The sequence below is a fragment of the Lithobates pipiens genome, unplaced genomic scaffold, assembly GCF_037356315.1.
Source record: "Lithobates pipiens isolate NorthernLeopardFrog02 unplaced genomic scaffold, aLitPip1_a1.2 Scaffold_8, whole genome shotgun sequence".
NCBI classification, from domain to species: domain Eukaryota; kingdom Metazoa; phylum Chordata; class Amphibia; order Anura; family Ranidae; genus Lithobates; species Lithobates pipiens.
Window position 1 is genome coordinate 377593911 of NW_027507903.1, and position 22767 is coordinate 377616677.

Below are 22767 nucleotides of genomic sequence, written 5' to 3' on the forward strand. Positions count from 1 at the left end.
CGCGATGGAACTCAACCTTCTATATGCTTGATAGGCTGCTCCAGCAGAAACGTGCAGTTAACATCTACCTGTATGAACTCTGCGAAAGAAACAGTTCTGGGGAGCTGGGTTTTTTTTCACCGCGCCAGTGGCTGCTCATGCGCGACGCATGCAGACTTCTGCGGCCATTTGAGGAGATCACCAAACTGGTCAGTCGCAGCCATGGCGCCATCAGTGACATGGTACCTTATGCCTTCTTTATGGAGCGTGCATTGCGTCGTGTCATTGATCAAGCTGTGGAGGAGCAGGAGCGGGAAGATGAGGAAGTCGCAATGCTGGATGAATTCCCAGGGGGGGCTACTCTATCTGAGACAAGTCAACAACAGGAGTCTGATGAGGAGTCAGAGGAGGATGGTGCCGGGGCAGATGAGGAGGAGCAAGAAGAGCATGCTTTAAACCTTTCTGGGATCCCTGTTGTGCGTGGATGGGGAGAGGAGAATGAAGAGGACGACATTATCCTGGATGATGAGCAGGAGCCAGGCCACCACACCGCTTCCACTTTAGTGCAAATGGGGGCCTTCATGCTCCAGTGTTTTAATAGGGACCCCCGTATAAAAAGCATAAGGGTCAAGGACCAGTACTGGGTGGCAACGTACTTAGACCCCCGGTACAAACACAAAATGGCGGAAATGTTACCGCCGTCGCAGAGGGCTGTCAGAATGCAGCACTTCCAGGCCTTGCTTCGAGAAATGCTGCATTCTGCTTTTGCGTGCGCTGGCAGAGGAGCAATTCCCACTCCCAGAGGAGGAGTTGCGGGTACCAATCCAACAGCGCCTGCAAGAAGAGGCCGGTTTGAAGATGTGTTGGTGACTTCGGATATGAGGTAATTCTTTCAGCCGACCCATCGACAGGTGTCATCCGGATCCAGCATCAGGGAACGCTAGACCATCAGGTGTCCGACTACATTGGGTTAACGGCCGATGTGGACGCTCTGAGGAGTGATGAACCCCTGGACTACTGGGTGGGCAGGCTTGACCTCTGGCCAGAGCTTGCCCAATTTGCAATCGAACTGTTGGCTTGCCCCTCATCCAGTGTCCTGTCCGAAAGGACGTTCAGCGCAGCAGGGGGGATCGTGACCGATAAGCGTACTCGCCTAGCTCACGACAGTGTTAATTACCTCACATTTCTAAAAATGAATGAGGCATGGATCTCGGAGGAATTCAACACATGTGACCAGTAGACCATGTATATGTCTATAAACAATTTTTTTAACCAAGCACACAGACCTTCTTTCTTCATTTGGCTCACTTCCTTGTCCCAAAAAAGCACACCGTACTATATGCCCCTACCCTCCTCTTTGAAGAGGTTGAGCGGTGTCATATTTCTACTGGGGCTGCTTATGAGGGGATCACACCATCCCTGTGCTGTGCTGACTTCCTCCTGGGGGTTCTTATTATGAGGGGATCACACCATGCCTGTGCTGTGCCGAGTTTCTCCTGGGACTGCTTATTATGAGGGGATCACACCATCCCTGTGCTGTGCTGACTTACTCCTGGGCCTGCTTATTATGAGGGGATCACACCATCCCTGTGCTGTGCTGACTTCGTCCTGGGGGTTCTTATTATGAGGGGATCACACCATCCCTGTCCTGTGCTGAGTTTCTCCTGGGCCTGCTTATTATGAGGGGATCACACCATCCCTGTGCTGTGCTGACTTCCTCCTGGGGGTTCTTATTATGAGGGGATCACACCATCCCTGTGCTGTGCTGACTTCCTCCTGGGGGTTCTTATTATGAGGGGATCACACAATCCCTGTGCTGTGCTGACTTCCTCCTGGGGCTGCTTACGGTGCTGCTGTCAGTGCTGTATATCACGGTGCTGGTGTGAGTGCTTAATGTCACGCTGCTGATGTCAGTGCTCTCGGTCACGGTGCTGCTGTCAGTGCTGTATATCACGGTGCTGATGTCAGTGCTGTATGTCACGCTTCTGATGTCAGTGCTCTCTATCACGGTGCTGCTGTCAGTGCTGTATATCACGGTGCTGATGTCAGTGCTGTATGTCACGCTTCTGATGTCAGTGCTCTCTATCACGGTGTTGCTGTCAATGCTGTATGTCACAGTGCTGGTGTTAATGCTTTATGTCACGCTGCTGATGTCAGTGCCCTCTATCGCGGTGCTGTTGTCAGATGACTATCACGGTGCAGGTGTCATTGCTGTATGTCACGCTTCTGATGTCAGTGCTCTCTATCACGGTGCTGCTGTCAGTGCTGTATATCACGGTGCTGATGTGAGTGCTTTATGTCACGCTGCTGATGTCAGTGCTCTCTATCACGGTGTTGCTGTCAATGCTGTATGTCACGCTGCTGACGTCAGTGCCCTCTATCACGGTGCTGTTGTCAGATGCCTCTATCACAGTGCATGTGTCATTGCTGTATGTCACGCTGCTGATGATCATCTCCTGCACCCTCTTCTTTGCCTACCCTGGTCCCTGACCTTCCCTCTCCTCCATTGCCTTCATGCGCTCCACAGTCCTGAATTGTCAGAACAATTTCCCATATAAAAAAAGAATGCTTGTAGTTATCGATCCCAAATTCACCTCATACATGTGTTATGTCATTGGCCATGTGGTGGGACTATGTTTGCCCAGCTAATAATTATCTTGTGGCTGCAAATTTGACCTAAAGGTTTGCGAAGTTCGCCTCCAATTGAAGTCAATGGGGCCCGCTGCGAACGTTCGGTTTCGCGAACGGTCGGCCTCGTTCGCGGTCCGCGTTCGCGAAACGTCCCGTCGGAAGTTCGTCCATCACTAGTCTAGGCAGCGGGACATGCACGATCATTTGTTTGCTTATTGTTTAAAATAGTACTACAACTTCACAATAACAACGGCTTCACCAGCACAGGACCAATTTCTCTTTTTCCTGTCTTCAGTGTGCCCATCTTAGCTGGGTAACACAGGTCTCCAGTGTGCTCACTGCTGACTCATCTCTGGTCAGGCTGTCATCTAAGCCGTGCACCTCCGAGCGAATCTCCTGGAGGTCTCGGCGGTGTTGTACCTCCACCCTCAGCACTAGAGCTTCCATGTCTGACTTGATGGGGAGAGCCCGCAGCAGGGCTCAAATATCAGCATCATCCCCTGGTGGCTGTGTGGAAAGCCCAGGACTGGACTGGTTGCTGGATGGGGAGTCCAGGAGAGCCAGGATTCCCGTTAGTGAGTGGAGCACTGAGTTAAGTGAGGTCACCATTAATGATGAGGGCGGGGATGAAGGCGGTGTCACGTGTCACTTCAGTGCAGGTCTCAGAGTCTGCTCTGGCTCGTTTTTGGAAAAAAACTGTCAATCTGGGTCCCTGGTGCTGCTTTAGAAGATCCCCTGCACTTGAACCTCCTACGATAGCTCATGGCTGGAGATAGAAGGGCTGGAAATGGGCATATTAGCCTTCATAGTTTCATAGTTTCATAGTTAGTAAGGTTGAATAAAGACACCAGTCCATCCAGTTCAACCTGAGTGTCTACAATTGTCCCTATCCCTGTAGATTACACACTCACATTGGTCCCTACCCTCAAGGAGCCCACAATCCAAGGTACCCATTCATATACTAGGGCCAATTTTTGATAGAAGCCAATTAACCTACCTGCATGTCTTTGGTTTGTGGGAGGAAACCGGAGTACCCGGAGGAAACCCACGCAGGCACAGGGAGAACATGCAAACTCCAGGCAGGTAGAGTCGTGGTTGGGATTTGAACCAGCGACCCTTCTTACTGCTAGGCGAGAGAGTGCTAACCACTACACCACTGTGCCGCACTGAGCCTTGATAAGAGGGTCTGGAGTCAGGAGCTCTAGCAATGAGCGACTTCACTCCACCATATCCAATTCTGCTCCTCCTCACCTTTCCAGTCTACCCCAGCTATATGGTTGTGAATAGAAATAATACTGTGCAAAATAGCAAAAAAAGGTGAAATAAAAATGAATATAATAGCTGCTACACAAGAATGTGACAAAAATTCAAATCAAGGAAGTGCAAAAAATGTAGTGCTAACAAAATATATACACCAACGAAAAATGCAATGCACCACAGTGCAGCATGATGTGTCCTGTGCATTGCACCTGGTAAGCGTGTTTCACCTTATTCACTTTTCGGATTCACCTATTGTGGATGTTTCACATTGCACCCAGCACGTTTGAAGATTATCACTTCGTTGTGGATCTCAACCTAGTTTATTTTATTGGGACTATGAGATTTGTGTAAAGATTCTTCATTCCACACATTTGTTCATTCTATTATGTTGGACTTTGGACTTTCCATAAATTTTTTGTTAGTGTATATATTTTGTTAGCGCTACATTTCTTGCACTACCCCAGCTATACACTATGGCCTCTCAGCAGCCTCCACTGATTTCAGAGGGGGGTGGGGCCACCCAGTTATGTAAACAAGTGACTCCGCCCCTCTGACAACACGGGAAAGCCATGGGAAAGTCCCAGTGGCGTCAGAGGGGGTGGGGCCACCCGAGTACATTTATAACTGGCCTGCCCTCAGTTATAAATGAACTGTCAAAGGCGATGAAGTGTCACATGGTGGGAGCCTCCCATGGAGGTGGATTTTTTTTCCTTTTTCAGTCCGTCGGTGGAGCGATATAAGAAGATGAATGGACAGCGTGGGAAATTTGTATTTTTTAATAAAGGATTTATCCCCAAGCTGTGTCTTGTCGTTTTTAACATTTTGAAACTTTTGTGAAATGGTAGGGGGATTTGTACCCCGTTACCAATTCACATGGGGGGAGGCCAGGATCTGGGGGTTCCCTTGTTAAAGGGGCTTCCAGATTCCAATGAGCCCCCCTGCCCGCAGACCCCCACAACCACCGGGCAAGGGTTGTGGGGATGAGGCCCTTGTCCCCATCAACATGGGGACAAGGTGCTGTGGGGGGCTACATCAAAGCAACCTACCCATGTTGAGGGCATGTGGCCTGGTATGGTTAAGGAGGGGAGGACCACTCTCTCCTCCCCCCCTCTTTTCCTGCGGCCTGCCAATTTGCGTGCTTGGATAAGGGTCTGGTATGGATTTTGGGGGGACCCCTATGCCTTTTTTTATTTTGGTGCAGGGTTCCCCTTTAAATCCATACTAGACCTGAAGGGTCTGGTACGGATTTTGGAGGGGGGCCTACACCATTTTTTTTTTTTAATTGGCACAGGGTTCCCCTAAATTTACATATCAGACCCAAAGGGCCTAGTATGGATTTTAGGGGGATGCCCACGCAATTTTTTTTTTTTTTAAATTGGTTCGGGGTTCCCCTTAATATTCATACCAGACCCAACCCAAAGGACTTGGTAATGGACTGGGGGGATTCCATGCTCTTTTTTAATGAGTTTTATCTATATTGCCGAGACCCGACAATTCATTACAGGGTCTCAGTTTTAAATGACAATTTTTCCTTTGGAAAAATAATTTTGCTGTGGTACTGTTCTAAACACAGGAAAAATGTGCCCCTTTACAGGCATACTATAGACACCCCCAGGCACGATAGTTAAAGGAATATTACTTTTTTTTTTCACTTTAAGCACTTAAAAAATAAATAAATAAATCAATCACTGCTCCCGAGAAAACGGCCGTTTAAAAAAAAACAAATTTTGCATTGATACATGTCCCCTGGGGCAAGACCCGGGTCCTCAAACACTTTTTATGACAATAACTTGCATATAAGCCTTCAAAATGAGCACTTTTGATTTTTCATGTTCGTGTCCCATAGACTAACGATGTTCCGGCGGCTTGAATTTGCACCGAACATATTGTTCAGTGTTCGCAGAACTTATGCTCGGGCCGACGGGCCGAACCGTTCGCCCATCCCTAGTCTCCATACAGCTAGTGGTGATGATGCAGGATCTGTCAGCTCCCCCCCCCCCCTCTCCTTCTCCATGCCCTCTTCTGCTGAATTGTCCCATGAACTACAAGTACCTCCTAAGCATTCAAAAGGCTATTCAATGAGTCAGGCTGAAAGGTGCCACGCAGTGCTTCAGCTGGTCTGTCTAGGGCACAGAAGCCACACCTGAGCAGACATTCTGGCAGCTCTGCAGGGGCAGGTCCAGAGGTGTTTCACGCCATGACCAGCTGAAGCCAGGAATGATGGTATGTGATAATGGCACAAACCTCCTGTCTGTCCTTAGACAGGGAAAGTCTGAGGCTGGCTCAGCTTTTTTTCCCCCCACGCCAATGGCTGCTGATAAAGGATACATGCAGTGTACGGTCACCATTTGGGGAGGCCACAAGGATGGTGAGCCGTAACAATGCATGCATCAGTGACACAATCCCAGTTGTGTTCCTGCTGGAGCAGACTCTGCATGGCATTATGGACAGGGCACTTGAGGCAGAGCAGAGGGAGGAAGAGGAGGCCTTCCTTTCCTCTCAAGCCCGCTTTATGCAGACACCATTCTTCCTATGTCAGAACACACAAGAGGAGAGGGAGGAGGATTCTGTCAGCTTTGGAGACATTGAAGCAGAGCAAAACCAAGAAAACCCTTGGAAGTAGTACGTGGCTAGGAGTAGGCAGTTCCAGATACTGTAATATTCAGTGACCCCGAGGAGTCTGCTTCTCATGTCTCCCTCATTCTTCAAAGCTTGCAAAAGGACCAGAGAATATGTGGCATCAGGGAGAAGGATCACTATTGGTTGGTAACCCTACTTGACCACCGTTACAAGGGGAAAGGCTTAGAACTTATCCCATCCTCACAGAGGGAGCAGAAGATAAAATCTCTTGAGGACACCTTGAAGAGGAGTTTATGTAATGCCTTTTCCAACTCTGGTATGTTACAGTCTGGTGGAAAATTTAGTTTTGAGGCTTCTGTTGGTCAAGAGAGGAGCAGTGGAGAAGGGGGGTGCCTCAGTGATACCTTTCAAAAAAAAAATTTAGTCCCCGGTGCCCAGGGCTGTCAGCTTCCGCATCCCATCGGCAGTGTCTTCATCATATGGTGGGAGATTATCTAGGGGTGAAAACAGATATGAAGAGCATTCTAGTTGAGCATCCACTGGGTTACTGGGTCATGAGAATAGACCACTGGCCAGAATTTGCCCACTATGCAATAAAGCTGCTGGGCTACCCTGCATATGCCGTACTTTCTGAACAAGCATTCAGTGCTGCTGGAGGTTTTGTGACAGATGAGAGCGCATCTGTCCACAGACTCTGTGGACCAGCTGACATTTATCAAAATGAATCAGTCCTGGATTAGTAGCAGCTATCAAGACCCGATATTGCTGATTAAGTGCTTTCTTTCTAGGATCTCTGAAAGACTATCTAGGCTGTCTAGCTATGTGGGTGTTGATTTCATCTGGAAGGCATATATTGGTGTAGGATTCATTGGCCCAATTAACACCCAAGGACCAATTTTCCGCACCTGTTTGACAGGTGCATATCATTGCAATTTTTGACAGCAAGGCCAATTATTGCTTTCATCAAGAGTACCTCAATAGAGTTACAGTGTGAAGGCACCACCAACACCCAAAGAATAATTTATCTGCATGTCAGCGGGAGAGGCAATTGAATCGAGTCATGGAGATCAGTGCTGGTGGAGGGGGTAAGAAATATGCTGGGGCTGTCAGTGGCAGAGGAAGGGGGGGGGGATTTTAGTGGCCAGGGCACAGGTTGGGGAGGGACAGAGAGCAGTAGAAAGGCAGGCAGCAACGGTGGTGGAGGGGGGGATGCCTATATTGTAATCTGCTGATCAGAGCTATTGTTTTGTTCATCAGTATCTGCTGAACAATTCTGCTATAGGTTCCTGGTCAATGGAGTGACCAGAAGCTTATAGCACAGGAGGAATGTAGGCCAGCTGAAAGCAGTGTTGTAGGTCTATACACCATAAGGACCTGGCAGTGAAAGGGTTAAAGGCTATATGACCCAAAATCGAGTAGGTCAATATCTGGAAGTGAGAGGCTGCAGGTGGCAGTTATATCACATGTGAATGAAGATTTGTGTGCTCACTGGTGGAATTGATGTGGCATACTAGTAAACATTTGCAAAGAAGCCTTTGAGGATACTTTGCTTATACTTATGTGTGTCCATCTACAGATTAGAGCACTTATAAGGAGTGCACGGAAACAGGGTTATAGTGCTACAGTAAATGAAAAAAGGTACCACATGCATAAAGACTATTGTATCCCTGCTTAAAATAGGGTTCAATCAGATTTCTACATTCTCCTTATAATAAATGCTTGAAAGAAATTAAAACTGAAAAGGTTATAACTTACTAGAACAAGGTGGTAGTTTACAAATTCGTGTGGTTTCTGTTTTTTCACTACTGCAGTTCATTGCTGTATTATCGCTTGAACCACAAAGAACTTGCCTTTCTTGGGTTCCATTGCCACAGGTCACAGAACACTAGAAATAAAAATAATAGATTACAATACTAAATACTTCTGCACACAATTCATATAAAGGTGTTTCTTTGTAGAACTACTATGAAATTCAGTTCTGTGCTTTCTCATTGTTAGCATGTATGCAGTTCTTTCCACTGACCAAAATGTAAGGGTCATTTGTAGTGACTGCCAGTGTAAGGAATATGCTTTCTTCTATTGATCGCCATTGTAAGGGGCATCCTACTTATCAATGACCACCAATATAAGGTGATGAGTGGGACCATCCTTCCACTGACCACCATTGTAAGATGCTTTGCTCCTCCCATTTGACCAGCACTGTAAGAAAGCCCTTTTCCGACTGGCCACCAATGTAAGAGTGCAATACACTGACCATATAAAAATAAAAATGTAACTGGGAGTCTGATATTGTTGGAGTGCCAACCATCTTTTGGGCAGGGTGTATTCACAAAACATATTATTCAGAAAATAAAAAAATGAAAAGAAAAACCTTAACACCCACAGGCTTACTCTCAAAATGAATTTATTAACCACTTAAGCACCGGACCATTTGGCTGGCCAAAGACCAGAGCGTTTTTTGCGATTCGGCACTGCGTAGTTTAACTGACAATTGCGTGGTCATGCAACGTGGCTCCCAAACAAAATTGATGTCCTTTTTTCCCCCCATAAATGGACCTTTCTTTTGGTGGTATTTGATTACCTCTGTGTTTTTTAATTTTTGCGCTATAAACAAAAAAATATATAATATATATCCCCAAAAAATATTTTACATTTTTTTTCTTCCTTAGTTTAGGCCGATACAGATTCTTCTACATATTTTTGGTAAAAAAAAAAAAGTGTCTACAAAATAGGGGATAACTTCATGGCATTTTTATTATTATTTTTTTTTTATTATTAGTAATGGTGGCGATCTGATTTTTATTGTGACTGCGAAATTATGTTGGACAGAATGGTTTTTAAATTAGCATCAAAAGTGTCCATTCATATTTATACAGCGATTGGTGCGATTAAAAATGCTAAAATTAAAATGTGACTGGCAGTGAAGGGGTTAACCAGAAGGAGAGGGCTGCAGGGGTTAAGTGTGTCCTAGGGAGTGATTCTAACTGTAGGGGTGAGGGGCTACTTGTGACACGACACTGATCACCGCTCATGATCACAGGGAGCTGTGATCAGTGTCAGTGTCACTAGGCAGAACAGGGAAATGCTTGTTTACATAATTTCCCTGTTCTTTCTCTCCTTAAGACAATTGCGGGTATCCCCGTGGACATCAAGTCTGCGGGACCTGCAATCACACTCATGGAGCTCGCAACCGGCGCTATGTACGTGACCACACGGCGGCAAATTTAAAGGGATGTATCTGTACACCCATTTGCCTGTCCGTGCCATTCTGCCGATGTAAATTTATATGCGGCAGTCGGCAAGGGGTTTAAGAAACAGCATAGCGCCTTTGGCCATGGAGGTCTGCATGCCTTTGGCCATGGAGGTCTGCATATTGGGACTCATTGAGCCCGTGGTGCAGTCCACCGCCAAACGCACGATGACCGGCCTGCTGCTCTTTTATGCTCGTAAGAATATTGCTATGCACTGGAAAAAGGCAGAACCCCCATCCGTGGTGCAATGGAAGCGCCTGGTGAATAACAGTCTTCCCCTTTACAAAGATACTTACCTCCATCGGGGATGTCCAAAGAAGTATGATAAGGTCTGGCATGCTTGGGTAGCTGACCCCGAAACAGCTTAGATGGGGATGGTGACTGTGGTTGCGGGGGAGAATTGGTACGCTCGCTCTGTTAAGCTATATTTCTGCTCCCCTCCCCCCTTCGTGCCCTTAGGAGCTGTCCCTTGCTTTTATGGAACCAGATGGGGGATCGTTTGTACTGGCAGAGGGCATTGGGGCCGCCAGCGTTGCACCCTTGTTTGATTTTTACTGTGAACTGCTGAAATATTATGTTGCATTGAATATTTCTGTGTCATTGAACGGCTCTTGTATACTGTGAGCACTGTTGTTATAAGTGTTGTTTGTTATGAAACTTTTAATAAACATATTTTTCAAAAAAAAAGAAACAGCATAGCGATGTGTATGCAGTACATTATGCCCATCTCCAATAAAGGGCAATGTCCCTCAATCTTGCATTGCACTTCATGATTGCAGGACTTCTCGCTTCTAAAACAATATCCTCCAAAAAATAAGAGCCCAAGTTCACTAATTCCTAACGTCCAGTGATCCTACCTAAAAACCTCCCCTAGGAGCTGGGACAGCATGGCTGAGATCACTACCGCAGAACAGACTCCCCAGATGTTGCCTCTTTGTGTGATGGACCTACACTAAACCACTTAGGCCAGCTAGATTAATGGACCAGAGCCATGTATCCCTATGAACCAATCCCTGAGAGCTCTATACCCTGAACCTCAATGGGTGGATATAGAGAGCACCTCTGTACTAAGTTTTCAAGGGGAAAGGCAGTCTGCAGTGTGCATGATTGTTCCCATAAGAGCAATGTAGACCTTCCCAAAATATGGATATCAATTGAAGTCCAGGGCATAAATTATACCATTTTGGAGGTATCAGATATCTACACACTGCTATTTGGGTAACTTGGTCCACACATTAGCTAAATCAACACTGATAGTCAATTATTAAGACATAGTACTTCAAGTGACACCATCACTGAAAAGCAGAAAACTCAGTGAGTAAAAAATGCTTGTATATTAAAGATGTTTTAAAATACAATACACTGACCAACAATATAATGGAGTACTTTTTCATGACCATTAATATGAGGGGGCATGTTTCCATGTGACTTTTAGAGGAAGAAGGTGTTAAAAAAATAAATAAAAAATATCCCCAAGTGTCAAATATGCACACAGTCATTAGATGTGCATGGCAATCAGGCAACATTTTTAGTAGACAACAGCAATCTTTTGTACTATATCGCACACCATACAGAAATAATCCTGTTTGTAGGTGCAGTTTGAAGGTTTGGCATTTGTCAGAAAACGGCATACTGTAGAGATACGTTGTCCACACCACCAAGTAAAAAAAAATTTAAAAAAAAAGAGCAAAAAAATAAAAAGGTAACACAGATGTAGTGTGAATGTTTCATGCACAGTGATGACTCTATCAAGACATGTAGCAAGAAGAGTGCAATTGTGCCAAAATGTATATAGATATCCAGCCATAGGCATCCAGTAACCCATGACATGAATTTCACCAAAAAACTAAAAATAAACACAAAACATGATAAAGATGGGCCAAGTATTGAATAGAATTAGTGGTATGAGGCTTCGTGGTTGCCATAGCCAAAACGTGTACACTAAAAAGCCACCACACATAGGCTTAGTGAACACACGTGCACTTGCAGAGTTACCTAGCACATGTGCACAAATATCATTTAAAGCAGAGGTCCACCCTAAAGTGGACCTTCCGCTCATTGGAACCCTCCCCCCCTCCGGCGCCACAATTGGCACCTTTCAGGCTCCACTTCCCTATTCCCATACCCAAGATGGCGGCGGCAGCACCCGAGAGACGATCGAGAGATCGGCTTCAGGTGCCGACATCGCGGGCGCGCTGGGCGGGTAAGTGTCATTATTTTAAAAGTCAGCAGCTGCAGTATTTGTAGCTGCTGGCTTTAAAAAAAAAAAAAAACGGCGGACTCCCGGTTTAAGGTAAAAAAAATAGCAAGATCGACTAGCTGCATAGCCATTCACCCCATTTACTTACCTGTACGTACAGTTACTATCTCCTAAACATGCTCTGTTTAGGAGGTATTTACATGTGTAGCAGCCGGTGACATCACAGGCACATGTTCACTTCACTCTGAATAGATGGTACACTCGAGTGTGCCATCATTTGAGAGTGCTGTGCCATGATTGTGAGTCCGACATGCATGCGCAGGATTGACCTAATTGCAGCTTGCTGCAGGAGACATCTATTCTGTAGGCAAGTCTGCCATAATGTGCTAGTCCTATACTGCCTAAAATGGTAATAGTGCATGTCAAATAACCTGAGGCTAAATAAAACAAGAGACAAGCAATGAGGGTGAAAGGGAAGCCCGGAGCGTGGTGACACGCAGGGGAAACCTAGTGCAGGGCTGGGCATGACAAGTGACGCACAGGGGAGGAGTTCCGGGAGGTGCTTGGGGGGAGTGGCCATATAAGAGAGGGGGAGGAGCCGGAAGAAGCCAGTCGGAAAGACAGTGTGCGAGGAGGCAGTTTTTTACACGCCGCTCCTCGCTGTGGACCCGCTGTGGACCCTCCAAGACGTAGCGGGACTCTTGGAACAGTTGCGGGCGGCAGTGGAGACGAGGGGACCGGCATGGCTCCAGGCACAGGTCGCGGTGGCGCTGGCTGGGGGTGGCGAGGTCGGGCATAGCCGGCGGGAGGCCGTGCGCGGCCGGGTGTCAAGGCCGCCGCTCCGGTATTCCCCGGGGGGGGCGGGGGGCCCGCGAGGATGGCAGAGAGCCCAGGCAGGGAGGATTCCCCTCCACCGGCGAAGAGGGGCTTATATTCGCCCACAGAAGGACAGCGGAGGCCTGCTCGCCGGCCTCCTGGTTCGGGGGAGGGGCCACGGGCCAAGATGGCGCCGCTTCCCAACCGCATGGTGGTCAGCAAGGTCCGGACGGTCCCCCAGCAGCTCTGCACGGGCTGAGGGGGAGGATTGGTGGGAAACACAAGGGCAAAGGATCCGGCGCTGGGAAGGTCCGGGGGGGCAGAGGAATGCGGCAGCATGCATGGGGGGTTGTGACTGGGGGGTCTGCGCAGGCGGGGGGGTGGGGGTTTGGGAAAACAGCGGGCGCATGGGGTGGAGGGCCCGGAGGGCGCTTTGGGGGGACTACCACATGGCTCGGGCTCCCCTGCTGCCCTGCACAGGCGGGGGGGGGGGCAGACAGAAGGATGTCAGCGCCTCCGGCCTCACGGGAGTCGCGGCAGGGAGGCGGACGCCCCTGGGCTGTAGCCGACGGGGGTCACGTGTCCAGAGTGGTGCCGTGGACGGCCCTTCTGTGTGGCAACCCAGGAGCGGAGGGACCCCTGCAAGGCATGGTGCACTGTCGGTGAGCCACGGAATCGAGAGAGGTAGCACGGCGTCCAGGTCTCCATCACCTGGGGGGCTGCAGTCGGCAAGCGGTCCGGAGGAGGAGGGACGTTCTGAAGGAGAGCTGTCGGAGGAAGGCGAAGTGTCCGGACGGTCGGTTCCTGCGCAGGCGGTCGGCGGAACGGCTGTGGGGACGGCTCCCAGTCAGCCCGGTAAGTCTTGTGACAACGCTGCTTTTACTGATGCATTACAATGTTTGTTAGGTGTAGTGTCGGGGGGTGGGGGCCAGGGAGTCCCCCCTGCTTCGCAGGTGGCCGCCACGTGCCAACCGTGGTTTGGGACTGGGATGGGGGCCACGGGATCTGGGGGTCAGTTGCAGGAGTTGCTGGAGGGGCCGAGGACGCTGGTGGGTCGCTTTGTTGGGGGTACGGGGCAGTCCGTGGGGGTGGTGCCTGGGGGTGGGGCGGTTTTGGGTGTGGGGGGGCCCCCTCTGGGGAAGCGGGGGTTTCGTCCCAACTGGGGGCGACAGCTGCTCCCCTGGGGGCGTCGGCGGTGGCTGAAGTGGGGGCTGGTTCGAAGGGGGCTGCGGAGACGACCGCCAGGTTGGACATCGTGCGGATCGCGGACGCGGCCAAATGTGAGATGTATGTGTGCTTCGAGGGGCCATTGGGAGCACATTTGAAGCAGGAGGTCAGGGACAAAATTGTCAAGGGGAAATATGTGGAGATCTTTTCACTATTGCCCCTTGAGAAGTTTAACTTGGATAGGGTGAAGCCGGACGATTCCAAGAAAGAAGATGAGGAGAAGAGGCGATATAGATTGATTCCGCGAACGTTTGCCAACTGGTTGCAAGCGTTCGCGATCATGGCCAGTGTCATAGGAGAAAAGAACCCCGAGCATTGCTCGGCATTGTTTTGTTATATGGACGCTATCGGGGAGGCTTACAGGGTTTATGGGGGTACTGCTTGGTTGAGGTACGACGAGCAGTTCCGCCAACGTAGGGCGGTCCGACCCACGCTGCGGTGGGACCATAAAGACATTAGCCTCTGGATGAGGCTCATGGCTTCAGCGAGGGCGCCTACACAGTTATTTCCAGGGGGGGCCGGGGGTAGCCACTCCTCAGGATCGCCGGCCGGAAAGAAATGGGGAGTGTGCTGGCAATTTAATGAAGGCTCGTGCAAATTTGGGGGAACATGCAAGTTTAAGCATGAGTGCTCGGGGTGTGGGGGAACCCACACCTTCGCCAGGTGTTTTAAGAAGGGGAGACGTGCCGGAGATCCTGCTCACAAGAGGGACGACACCAGTGATGTGGGAAAGGATGCAGCCTTTCCTAAATAGATACCCGGACCGGGCTGTGGCGGGGTTGCTGGGGGCGGGCTTCCGTCACGGTTTTAGGATTCCTTGTGGGTTGAAGGTGGTGCCCTTACAGTCCGGGAACTTGCGGTCGGCGTTACAACATCCTGGGGTGGTGTCGGACAAATTGGCTAAGGAGGTGGCGTTGGGGCGCGTGGCAGGGCCATTCACAAGCAAGCCCATTGGGGATTTGGTTGTATCACCATTGGGGGTGGTCCCGAAAAAAGAGCCCAACAAGTTTTGGCTGATACACCATCTGTTCTTCCCAAAAGGGGGTCGGTGAATGATTTCATTGACCCAGAGGCGTGCGCGGTATCCTACATGTCGTTTGATGCTGCGGTGCGTTGGGTACGGCGTTACGGTAAGGGGGCATTGATGGCAAAGTCGGACGTGGAGGCGGCATTTCGGTTGCTGCCCGTGCACCCCGAGAGTTTTCAATTGTTGGGATGTTGCTGGCAGGACCGGTTTTATGTCGACAAGTGCCTGCCCACGGGTTGCTCCATTTCATGCGCGATGTTTGAGGTGTTTAGCTTGTTTCTGGAGTGGGTGGTACGGGACGTGTCGGGTGTGGAGTCACTCATCCATTACCTGGACGATTTCTTGTGCGTGGGCCCTCCCTCTTCGAATGTGTGTGCGATTTTGCTTTCCACGTTGCAGCACATGGCGGAGAGGTTCGGCGTGCCATTGGCCGCTGATAGAACAGAGGGTCCTAGGACTGAACTGAGCTTTCTTGGCATCGTGATCGATTCCATGGCTATGGAATGCCGGTTGCCAGAAGCTAAGTTGATGGACTTGCGGAGGGACATCAGGGAGATTCACGGTATGAAAAAGGTTCGGTTGCGTTCGTTGCAATCGTTGTTGGGCAAGCTTAATTTTGCTTGCCGGATTATTCCCATGGGGAGGGTTTTTTGTAGGCGGATGTCTGCGGCGACGGCGGGGGTTGCTTCCCCAACTCACTTAATTCGCCTCACCAAGGAACACGGGAGGATCTGAAGGTGTGGTATCAGTTCCTAGCAGAGTACAATGGCAGGGCAATGTGGATGTCGGGCCCGGTGAGCAATTTCGAGGTGGAATTGGTCACCGATGCAGCGGGGTCCACGGGGTACGGGGTCTTTTTCCAGGGACGGTGGAGTGCTGAGCCCTGGCCACGCTCCTGAGTCGCAGCAGGCCTCGTGCGGAATCTGGTACTGCTGGAACTGTTTCCGGTGGTGCTGGCTCTGGAACTGTGGGGGGAGGCGTGTCGGAACCTTAAGCTGCGACTGAATTGTGACAATATGGGTGTGGTGCAGGTCATCAATAGTATGTCGGCGTCTTCACAACCTGTCGTTCGGCTGATTCGGCAGTTGGTGTTGCGTTGCATGCAATTGAATGTGTGTCTTTACGCTGTACACATCCCGGGGGTGGATAACACTCTGGCTGACGCTTTGTCTCGCTTTCAGTGGGACAAGTTCAGGGCCTTGGCTCCGGAGGCAGACGAAGAAGGCAGGTCTTGCCCGGGCTGGATGTGGGAACTGGTATTGGAATCGCCGCAGGATGGATCAGGAGGTCGGTTAGTGGCGTGATGTGGGGGGCCTATGCGAAGGTGTGGAAGGAATGGTCGGATTTGGTACAGGAGGCGGGAGTGGAGCAGGATGGGTCAGCCGCGCAGTTGTTGGTTTTGTATTTCGTGTCCAGAAACATGGAAGAGGGGCGCTCAGTGAGAAGAAGATGGCAGGTTTGGCGTTTTTGTTTAAATTGAGCGGACAGGAGGATTGGACGAAGTGTTTTTGGGTATGACAAGCGCTCAAGGGTTACCGGAAGGTGCATCGGCGGCAGGATACGCGCAGGCCTATTACTTTTGCTAATTTGCTGGCCTTGATGCAACATCTGGGGTCGGTGTGTTCATCCTCTTATGAGGTGTCGCTGTTTTCGGCGGCTTTTTCATTAGTGTTTTTTGGGGCGTTTCGGGTAGGGGAACTGGTTAGCCCATCTAGGACTGTGGCGGGGGGTGTTTTGATGGAGGATGTACACCTCTGGGAAGATAGGTTGTCGGTTACGCTGTGGAAATCGAAAACGGATCAACAAGGGAAGGGGGTACAGGTGTGTTTGTTTGCATTGCCTGGGTGTGCAGCGTGCCCGGTGGAGGTGGTGGGGTGTTTTCTCAAACGGAGGGTGAGTGGTGGAGGGCCGTTGTTGATACACGGGGATGGGTCTTATGTGTCTAGATTTCAATTCGTAGCGGTCTTGAGAAAATGTCTTGGTAACCTGGGGATGGATGGTTCGGCATACGCCTCGCACTCCTTCCGGATCGGGGCAGCCACGGAGGCTGCCAGGTGCGGGTTGGACGAGGCGGCAGAGCGTAAGTTGGGGAGATGGGAATTCGAAACGATTCCGCAGTTACGTTAGGCCAGGTTTGGTTTGGGAATGATTTTTTCTGTTTAAATATAAAACAAAAAATAAAAAAAATAAAGGGGGACATTTGCTGTGGTGGGGGAATTGCCTTGTAATTTTGGGTAGTCCGTTATTTTGTTTGGTCTTTTCGTTTCGTTTCGTGGAGGTTACCCACGCCTTGCCTGGATCGTGGGACATTCTTATGTCTCCTGGGGAGCCAGGAGAGGGGACGCCAGACCTGAGGGGAGACAGTTGGGGATATCACGGATGGAAGCTCAGATACGGTGGCTGGGTAGGCCTGGGATGATGTGGGGAGGGGTTGTCCCGGAGGTTAAAAAGTATGTGAGGTTCGGCGGGCCGCCAGATGTGTTGGTGATTCACGCAGGGGGTAATGACTTGGGGGTGAGGACAGTCAGGGATCTGATCGCGGACGTAAAGTCGGATCTGGGGTATCTGCGTGCGGCATTTCCAAACACATTGCTGGTGTGGTCTGATATGGTGGCTAGGACCGCGTGGCGCATGGCCAGGTCAGTGGACAGGCTCAACAATGCCAGGATTCGGGTTAACAAGGTGGTCGGGAGGTTTATGGTCCGTGAGGGGGGTTTGGTCACAGGGAACTAGAGACGAATGTCGGGCTTTACCTACAGAGGGATGGAGTGCACCTTACTGATGTGGGACTTGATTTGTGGTCCTTGGGGTTACAAGGGGGGATACAGCAGGCCCTGCGGGTGTGGAGGGGCCCTCTAGGTTGAGGTGTCATCCTATCAGGCTGTGGCAGTGTTTTTTGTTTGTTGGTCAGTGACGGGAGCGGTAACGGAGGTGACAAAATGGGGTGGGGGGCTCATCGGTAGTATGGCCCCTCCGGTGTATTCATCAAATGGTTGGTGAATACCGGTGGTTGCACTGCGGGAAAAGGGGGTGTCTCCGAGCGGCACAGCTGGAGGCCTATGATGGTTGATAAAGGTCCCACAGTGTACTGGTGTGATTTATAGGGATATATATATATATATCCGGTGAAAAGAAGAGATAGCTACGTCACTGACCAATAAACGGGGGTTGAAACATGTTGTTTCTCATGGTTGTTATTACTTTGTTTTATAAAGTTATTTTGGAGTTTTATGTTATTTGGTTAATAAAAGGCTGTTATGGCCATTTATACTCCATAAGAACGGTGTGGTCTCTTATTCTAAGAAGGTAAAAGGGGGTATGATGGGCTGTAACAGTTTTGAAGGAAGTTTATCTGGGTTACTCTAGTCAAGGACTAGATATACTGTATATGATGTTTACATTGCATGCAACTTTCATTTGACAGTAAAGAAAGGTTACGGTGCATGGGGATCATAAGTGACCAGGGACACAAATAAAAAACATAGTCATGTGATAAAAGGAAAATGTGCTGGCGGAGAAATGAATGGGACACAGCAATATGTGGTAAGTGTCACCATTCATTTTTAAAGCAAGTCAGGGAAAGATTAGTGTTCAAATCTCCCAGTCCCAGTGTTTAACCACTTGTCATCCGGGGCAATTTTGAAAATTTTCACACACATGCAAAAAAAAAAAAAAAAAAACAGCATTTGTTTGCTAGAAAATGACTTAGTACCCCCAAACATTATACTGTATATACGCGACTATAAGTCTACCTGAATATAGGTAAGCCGAGGCACCTAATTTTACCACAAAAAAATGGGAAAATGTATTGACTGGAGTATAAGCCTAGGGTGAGAAATGCAGCAGTTAGTGGAAGAGAGGGTCAACAATGCTCATCTCCACTGTGCCCATCTGCATAACTCACTGTGCCCATGATCTGCTGATCGCAGGTGCAATGCTCTGCAGGCTCCTTAAAAAAAATACAAATAAATGCACATTTTTTTACCTGCAAAAAAGTATTGCATTTTTTTTTTTTTTTTCGAAAGCTGAACTTAGTCCTTTAACCCTTTCCCTGCCAGGTCCGTACTGTGTATGGACCTACAGCCCTGCTTCCAGCTGATCAGTCCTGACCGGATTCCTCCTTCAGCTATAAGCTCTTGGTCACTTTCATGACCATGAGTTTGTAATCAAACTGTTTAGCAGACATTACTGAACAAACTGATAGCTCTGATAAGTGGCTGATTAGTCACTGATCAGAGCTATTTACCTAAAATGTAGCCCCCGCCTCTCCGCCCAGTGACTGCCGCCCCTTCACCCATCTAAAGTGCGCCTTTTCCTACATCTTAAATTTCCCCCTCTGCCTACTCTAATGCTCCCTCTTCCTGCCACTTCACCCTCACTCCCCCTCACTGATTCCTGCTGCCCCGCCTCGCAAAGCCAATCCCCTGCAGCTTTTAGCTTCCCTCCTATGCCCTCCCACTGAACACTGAATTTGGCCAAACAGAACCCCCCCCCCCCCCCACCTGCTGATCTGACCACCGTTCGGTGCTCCCCACCTCAGAGAGTGCTGAGCGCCCCCTCCCTGCAACGGCTGGCTCTCCCTCTGCCCCCTCCCACCAGCTGCAGCTAGTGCTGAAGATCACTGGATGAATGGAGAGTGGGGGGCTGGTAAACATGTATTTACCAGCCACCTTCCTTTCCTGAAAGAATACAGACAGTGTCAGGGTATGTCATACACAGACATCCAATACAGGTGAACAGATCATTGGGCTGCACCAAGGAATCGGGAATGAACATGTAAGTGAAAAAAGGAAGTTTATTTAAGATAAAGACACAGATGCAAACCAAACAACAAACCATAAACCAGTAATAAGTGCAAGACACAGCAAAAACACCAAAAACACATATCTAACTAATAATTATACATGCATAAGCACAGGAAACAAACTTAAATAACCCTGGCAGGGACAAAAGCAACAGAAGGAACAGAACAGAAGCCAGGTAAGAGGAAACAGACCATAATGGGAGCAGGTCTCAAGGACAGGGTATATGGAACGGAGTCCAAGACAAAAGCAGGAACAAAAGCAGGTTCAAGCAGGGACAAGGCTAGCAGATGGAATTCTTAAGAATTTGAGCCTTGGTTAAGGTCGGGCTTATATAGTCCAGCAAACCACAACAGATGTGCTTGATAGCTGGTTGATAGTCTTGGAAGGGAGACACCCACTGGTGGCAACCAGAACTACACCGTTTGGTGCTGAGTATAACAGTGCCACCAGCAGGTGAAACCAGTAATGACACCGTTCCTGACAGTTCCCCCTCCTTAAGGAGTGGCCTCCTGACGCTCCATTCAGCCCTTGGTTTGACAGTCCGAGTGAGTGGGGAAACACCCTAAAAAAGAGGGACGTGCCACCAGTGTATGAAAATAGGACACGCACCCCACCACCAGGGTCAGGAAGTTTAGATCTGGAAATGAAAATTAGCAGGGCAATAGGCAAAAACTCATCGGAGGCAGACCACACATGGCCATTATATTCAGGCTGGGTGACAAGCAGGATTGAAACAATGGCAAAATGGGCATCCGTCAGGAAAACATTAGCGGCAAGCTGGGCATCAGGAACAGGTTTAGCAGGGACCAGGTCATCAGACTAGGAAAAGGGCACTGGGTCATCTGGCTGGGCAGCAGGCTCCAGGTCATCAACATCAGTGGCAAGCTTGGCCAGCGGGCAGAGGCACTTTAAGCTTGGGCAGCAGGCAGAGGCACTTCAAGCTCCTCCTACTCCTTGAAGGGACATCTACACTTCCAGGTCTTTAGTCTAAGAAGCTTGCACTCAGGTTCCTTCCATTTCCTTAGGATTACGTCTTTAAGGGACTGGTGTACCGGGAAGGCTCTAGCTTACAACTTAAACAACCCCCTATACACTCTATCCTGAGTGGATACCTGGGCACAGGGCATCTGAATGTCCTCTGATGCATAAATCACCTTAAGAATACCCTCCATGTCCTCCGCTGAGAAGAGGTGTTGCCCTGGGCTAGCCTCTACCTGGCTGTCCTGATCAGAGTTTTCCCCCTCCTCACGTGAACTCCTATTAGAGGCCTGACCCTCCTCCTCATCTGAATGGTATGAGTTATGCTCCTGGGACCCCCCCCCCCCCCCCGTAAAACTGGTGGACATATCCTCCTGTGAGAAGGGGCTGTCCCTCCCTGACGGGGTCTGACGTTTTTCAAACGTTGTCCTAAAGGACTGAAGGGTAGCTAGCATCTCTGACTGCAACGCCCCGGCATTCCTTCACAACCTGTGCTGTCTCCATGCCTGCCAGTTTAAAGATGCATTTGTCACAAAAGGGCTTGCTGTGGTCTTGCGAAAGTTTATCGTTACAGTACCCACAGCGCTTAGACTTAGAAGTGGCTATGCCTCTAGACCTACTGGTCATCCCCTGGGCAGGGCATTCAGAACCTATGAATGAAATAACAAGAAACCCCAGTAAGCCACCCAGTGTCCTAAGGGAAAGAGGGAAACTACAAATCCCTTCCCCCCATGCAGCAAGATCACTCACTCCCTGTGGTGACTTCAACAGCTGCCTGCTCTGGTCTGCCCTCCTTCTCCATCTCCTCCAGTCTGCCCAGCAGGACTGCTGCACGAGTGGCTCGAAGGGGGTCCTGGACCTCTGGCCCCTCCCGTCTTGCCGCTTTCGCCGCCCTGTCCACCCTCACAGCGTGTCTTCATGACCTGTGCCATTGAATGTCTGCTCAACCGGCGTCCGCTCTGTGCCATTTTGGGGCAGCTCAAATCCCCAGAAGCTCAAAACCTTACCATCCGTCGGAGCTCACAGCTCCCCTTCTGAGAGCCTATCCCAGAGCCAGAGCCTTTCCGAGCGGAATTGTTGGGACTATTTGGCCCCTTCTTACCATCCACCACCGTCAGGTAGGAGGAGAAAAACAGAATGCTTTTGGGGCACTGTGAAAGGGAACACCTCACCTGTCCCATGCACAGTCTCAGAGGAGATCTCCGCTTATGCTTCTACTGCCCTGAGGCTTTCCAGTACTGGAACGATCCCCCCGAAAAGGGACTAAGCCCAGACTGACCCCACAGTCACCCCTGCCTGTTCTGGGTCTATCACCTGGGGGGGGGGGGGGGGTAACTAAGGTCCCAGACCTCTCCCCCTTAGTAAAAAAAACTAAAAAAAAAAATATTTTGCTGTGACCTGCAGGAAACTGAGGGTCAGAGGGAGGGATGGGGACTTTTAAACTTGTTGTTGATTGTGTTTCCTGTCAGGTGAGACCCGTCATCTCTCTCAGGTGTGCTGTCCTGGGAAGATGACTTGAGAAAGTATGTTTATTTAAGATAAAGACACATGTGCAAACCAAACAACAAACCATAAACCAGTAATAAGTGTGAGACACCTAACCTAAACACCTAACTATCTAACTAATGATTATATATGCATAAGCACAGGAAACAAATTTAAATAACCCAGGCAGGGACAAAAGCAACAGAACAGAAGCCAGGTAAGAGGAAACAGACCTAATGGAAGCAGGGAGCAGGTACATGGAAAGGAGTCCAGGACAAAAGCATCTTTTTGGTTTTAGCCACTGAAATAGGTTCAGGCAGGGACAAGGCTAGCAGATGGAATTATGAAGAATTTCAGCCTTGTTTAAGGGTGGGCTTATATAGTCCAGTAAACCCCAACAGGTGTGCTTGATAGCTGGTTGATAGTCTTGGCAGGGAGACACCCGCTGGTGGCCACCAGAACTACACCTCTTGGTGCTGAGCGTAACAGTGCCACCAGCAGGTGAAACCAGTAATGAAACAGTTCCTG

At 49.4% G+C, this 22767-nt stretch overlaps 1 protein-coding gene across 4 annotated transcripts in view; it reads right to left on the reverse strand.

Annotated features, from left to right (window-relative positions):
- Positions 1 to 22767, reverse strand: part of LOC143964080 (A disintegrin and metalloproteinase with thrombospondin motifs 2-like) — a 1751863-nt gene that overhangs the window by 262379 nt on the left and 1466717 nt on the right. For all 4 annotated transcript variants that reach the window (XM_077473787.1, XM_077473788.1, XM_077473790.1 and 1 more), the window contains exon 20: positions 8206 to 8335. In XM_077473787.1, the coding sequence (XP_077329913.1) occupies positions 8206 to 8335 (130 nt within the window). The remainder of the gene's footprint in view (positions 1 to 8205; positions 8336 to 22767) is intronic.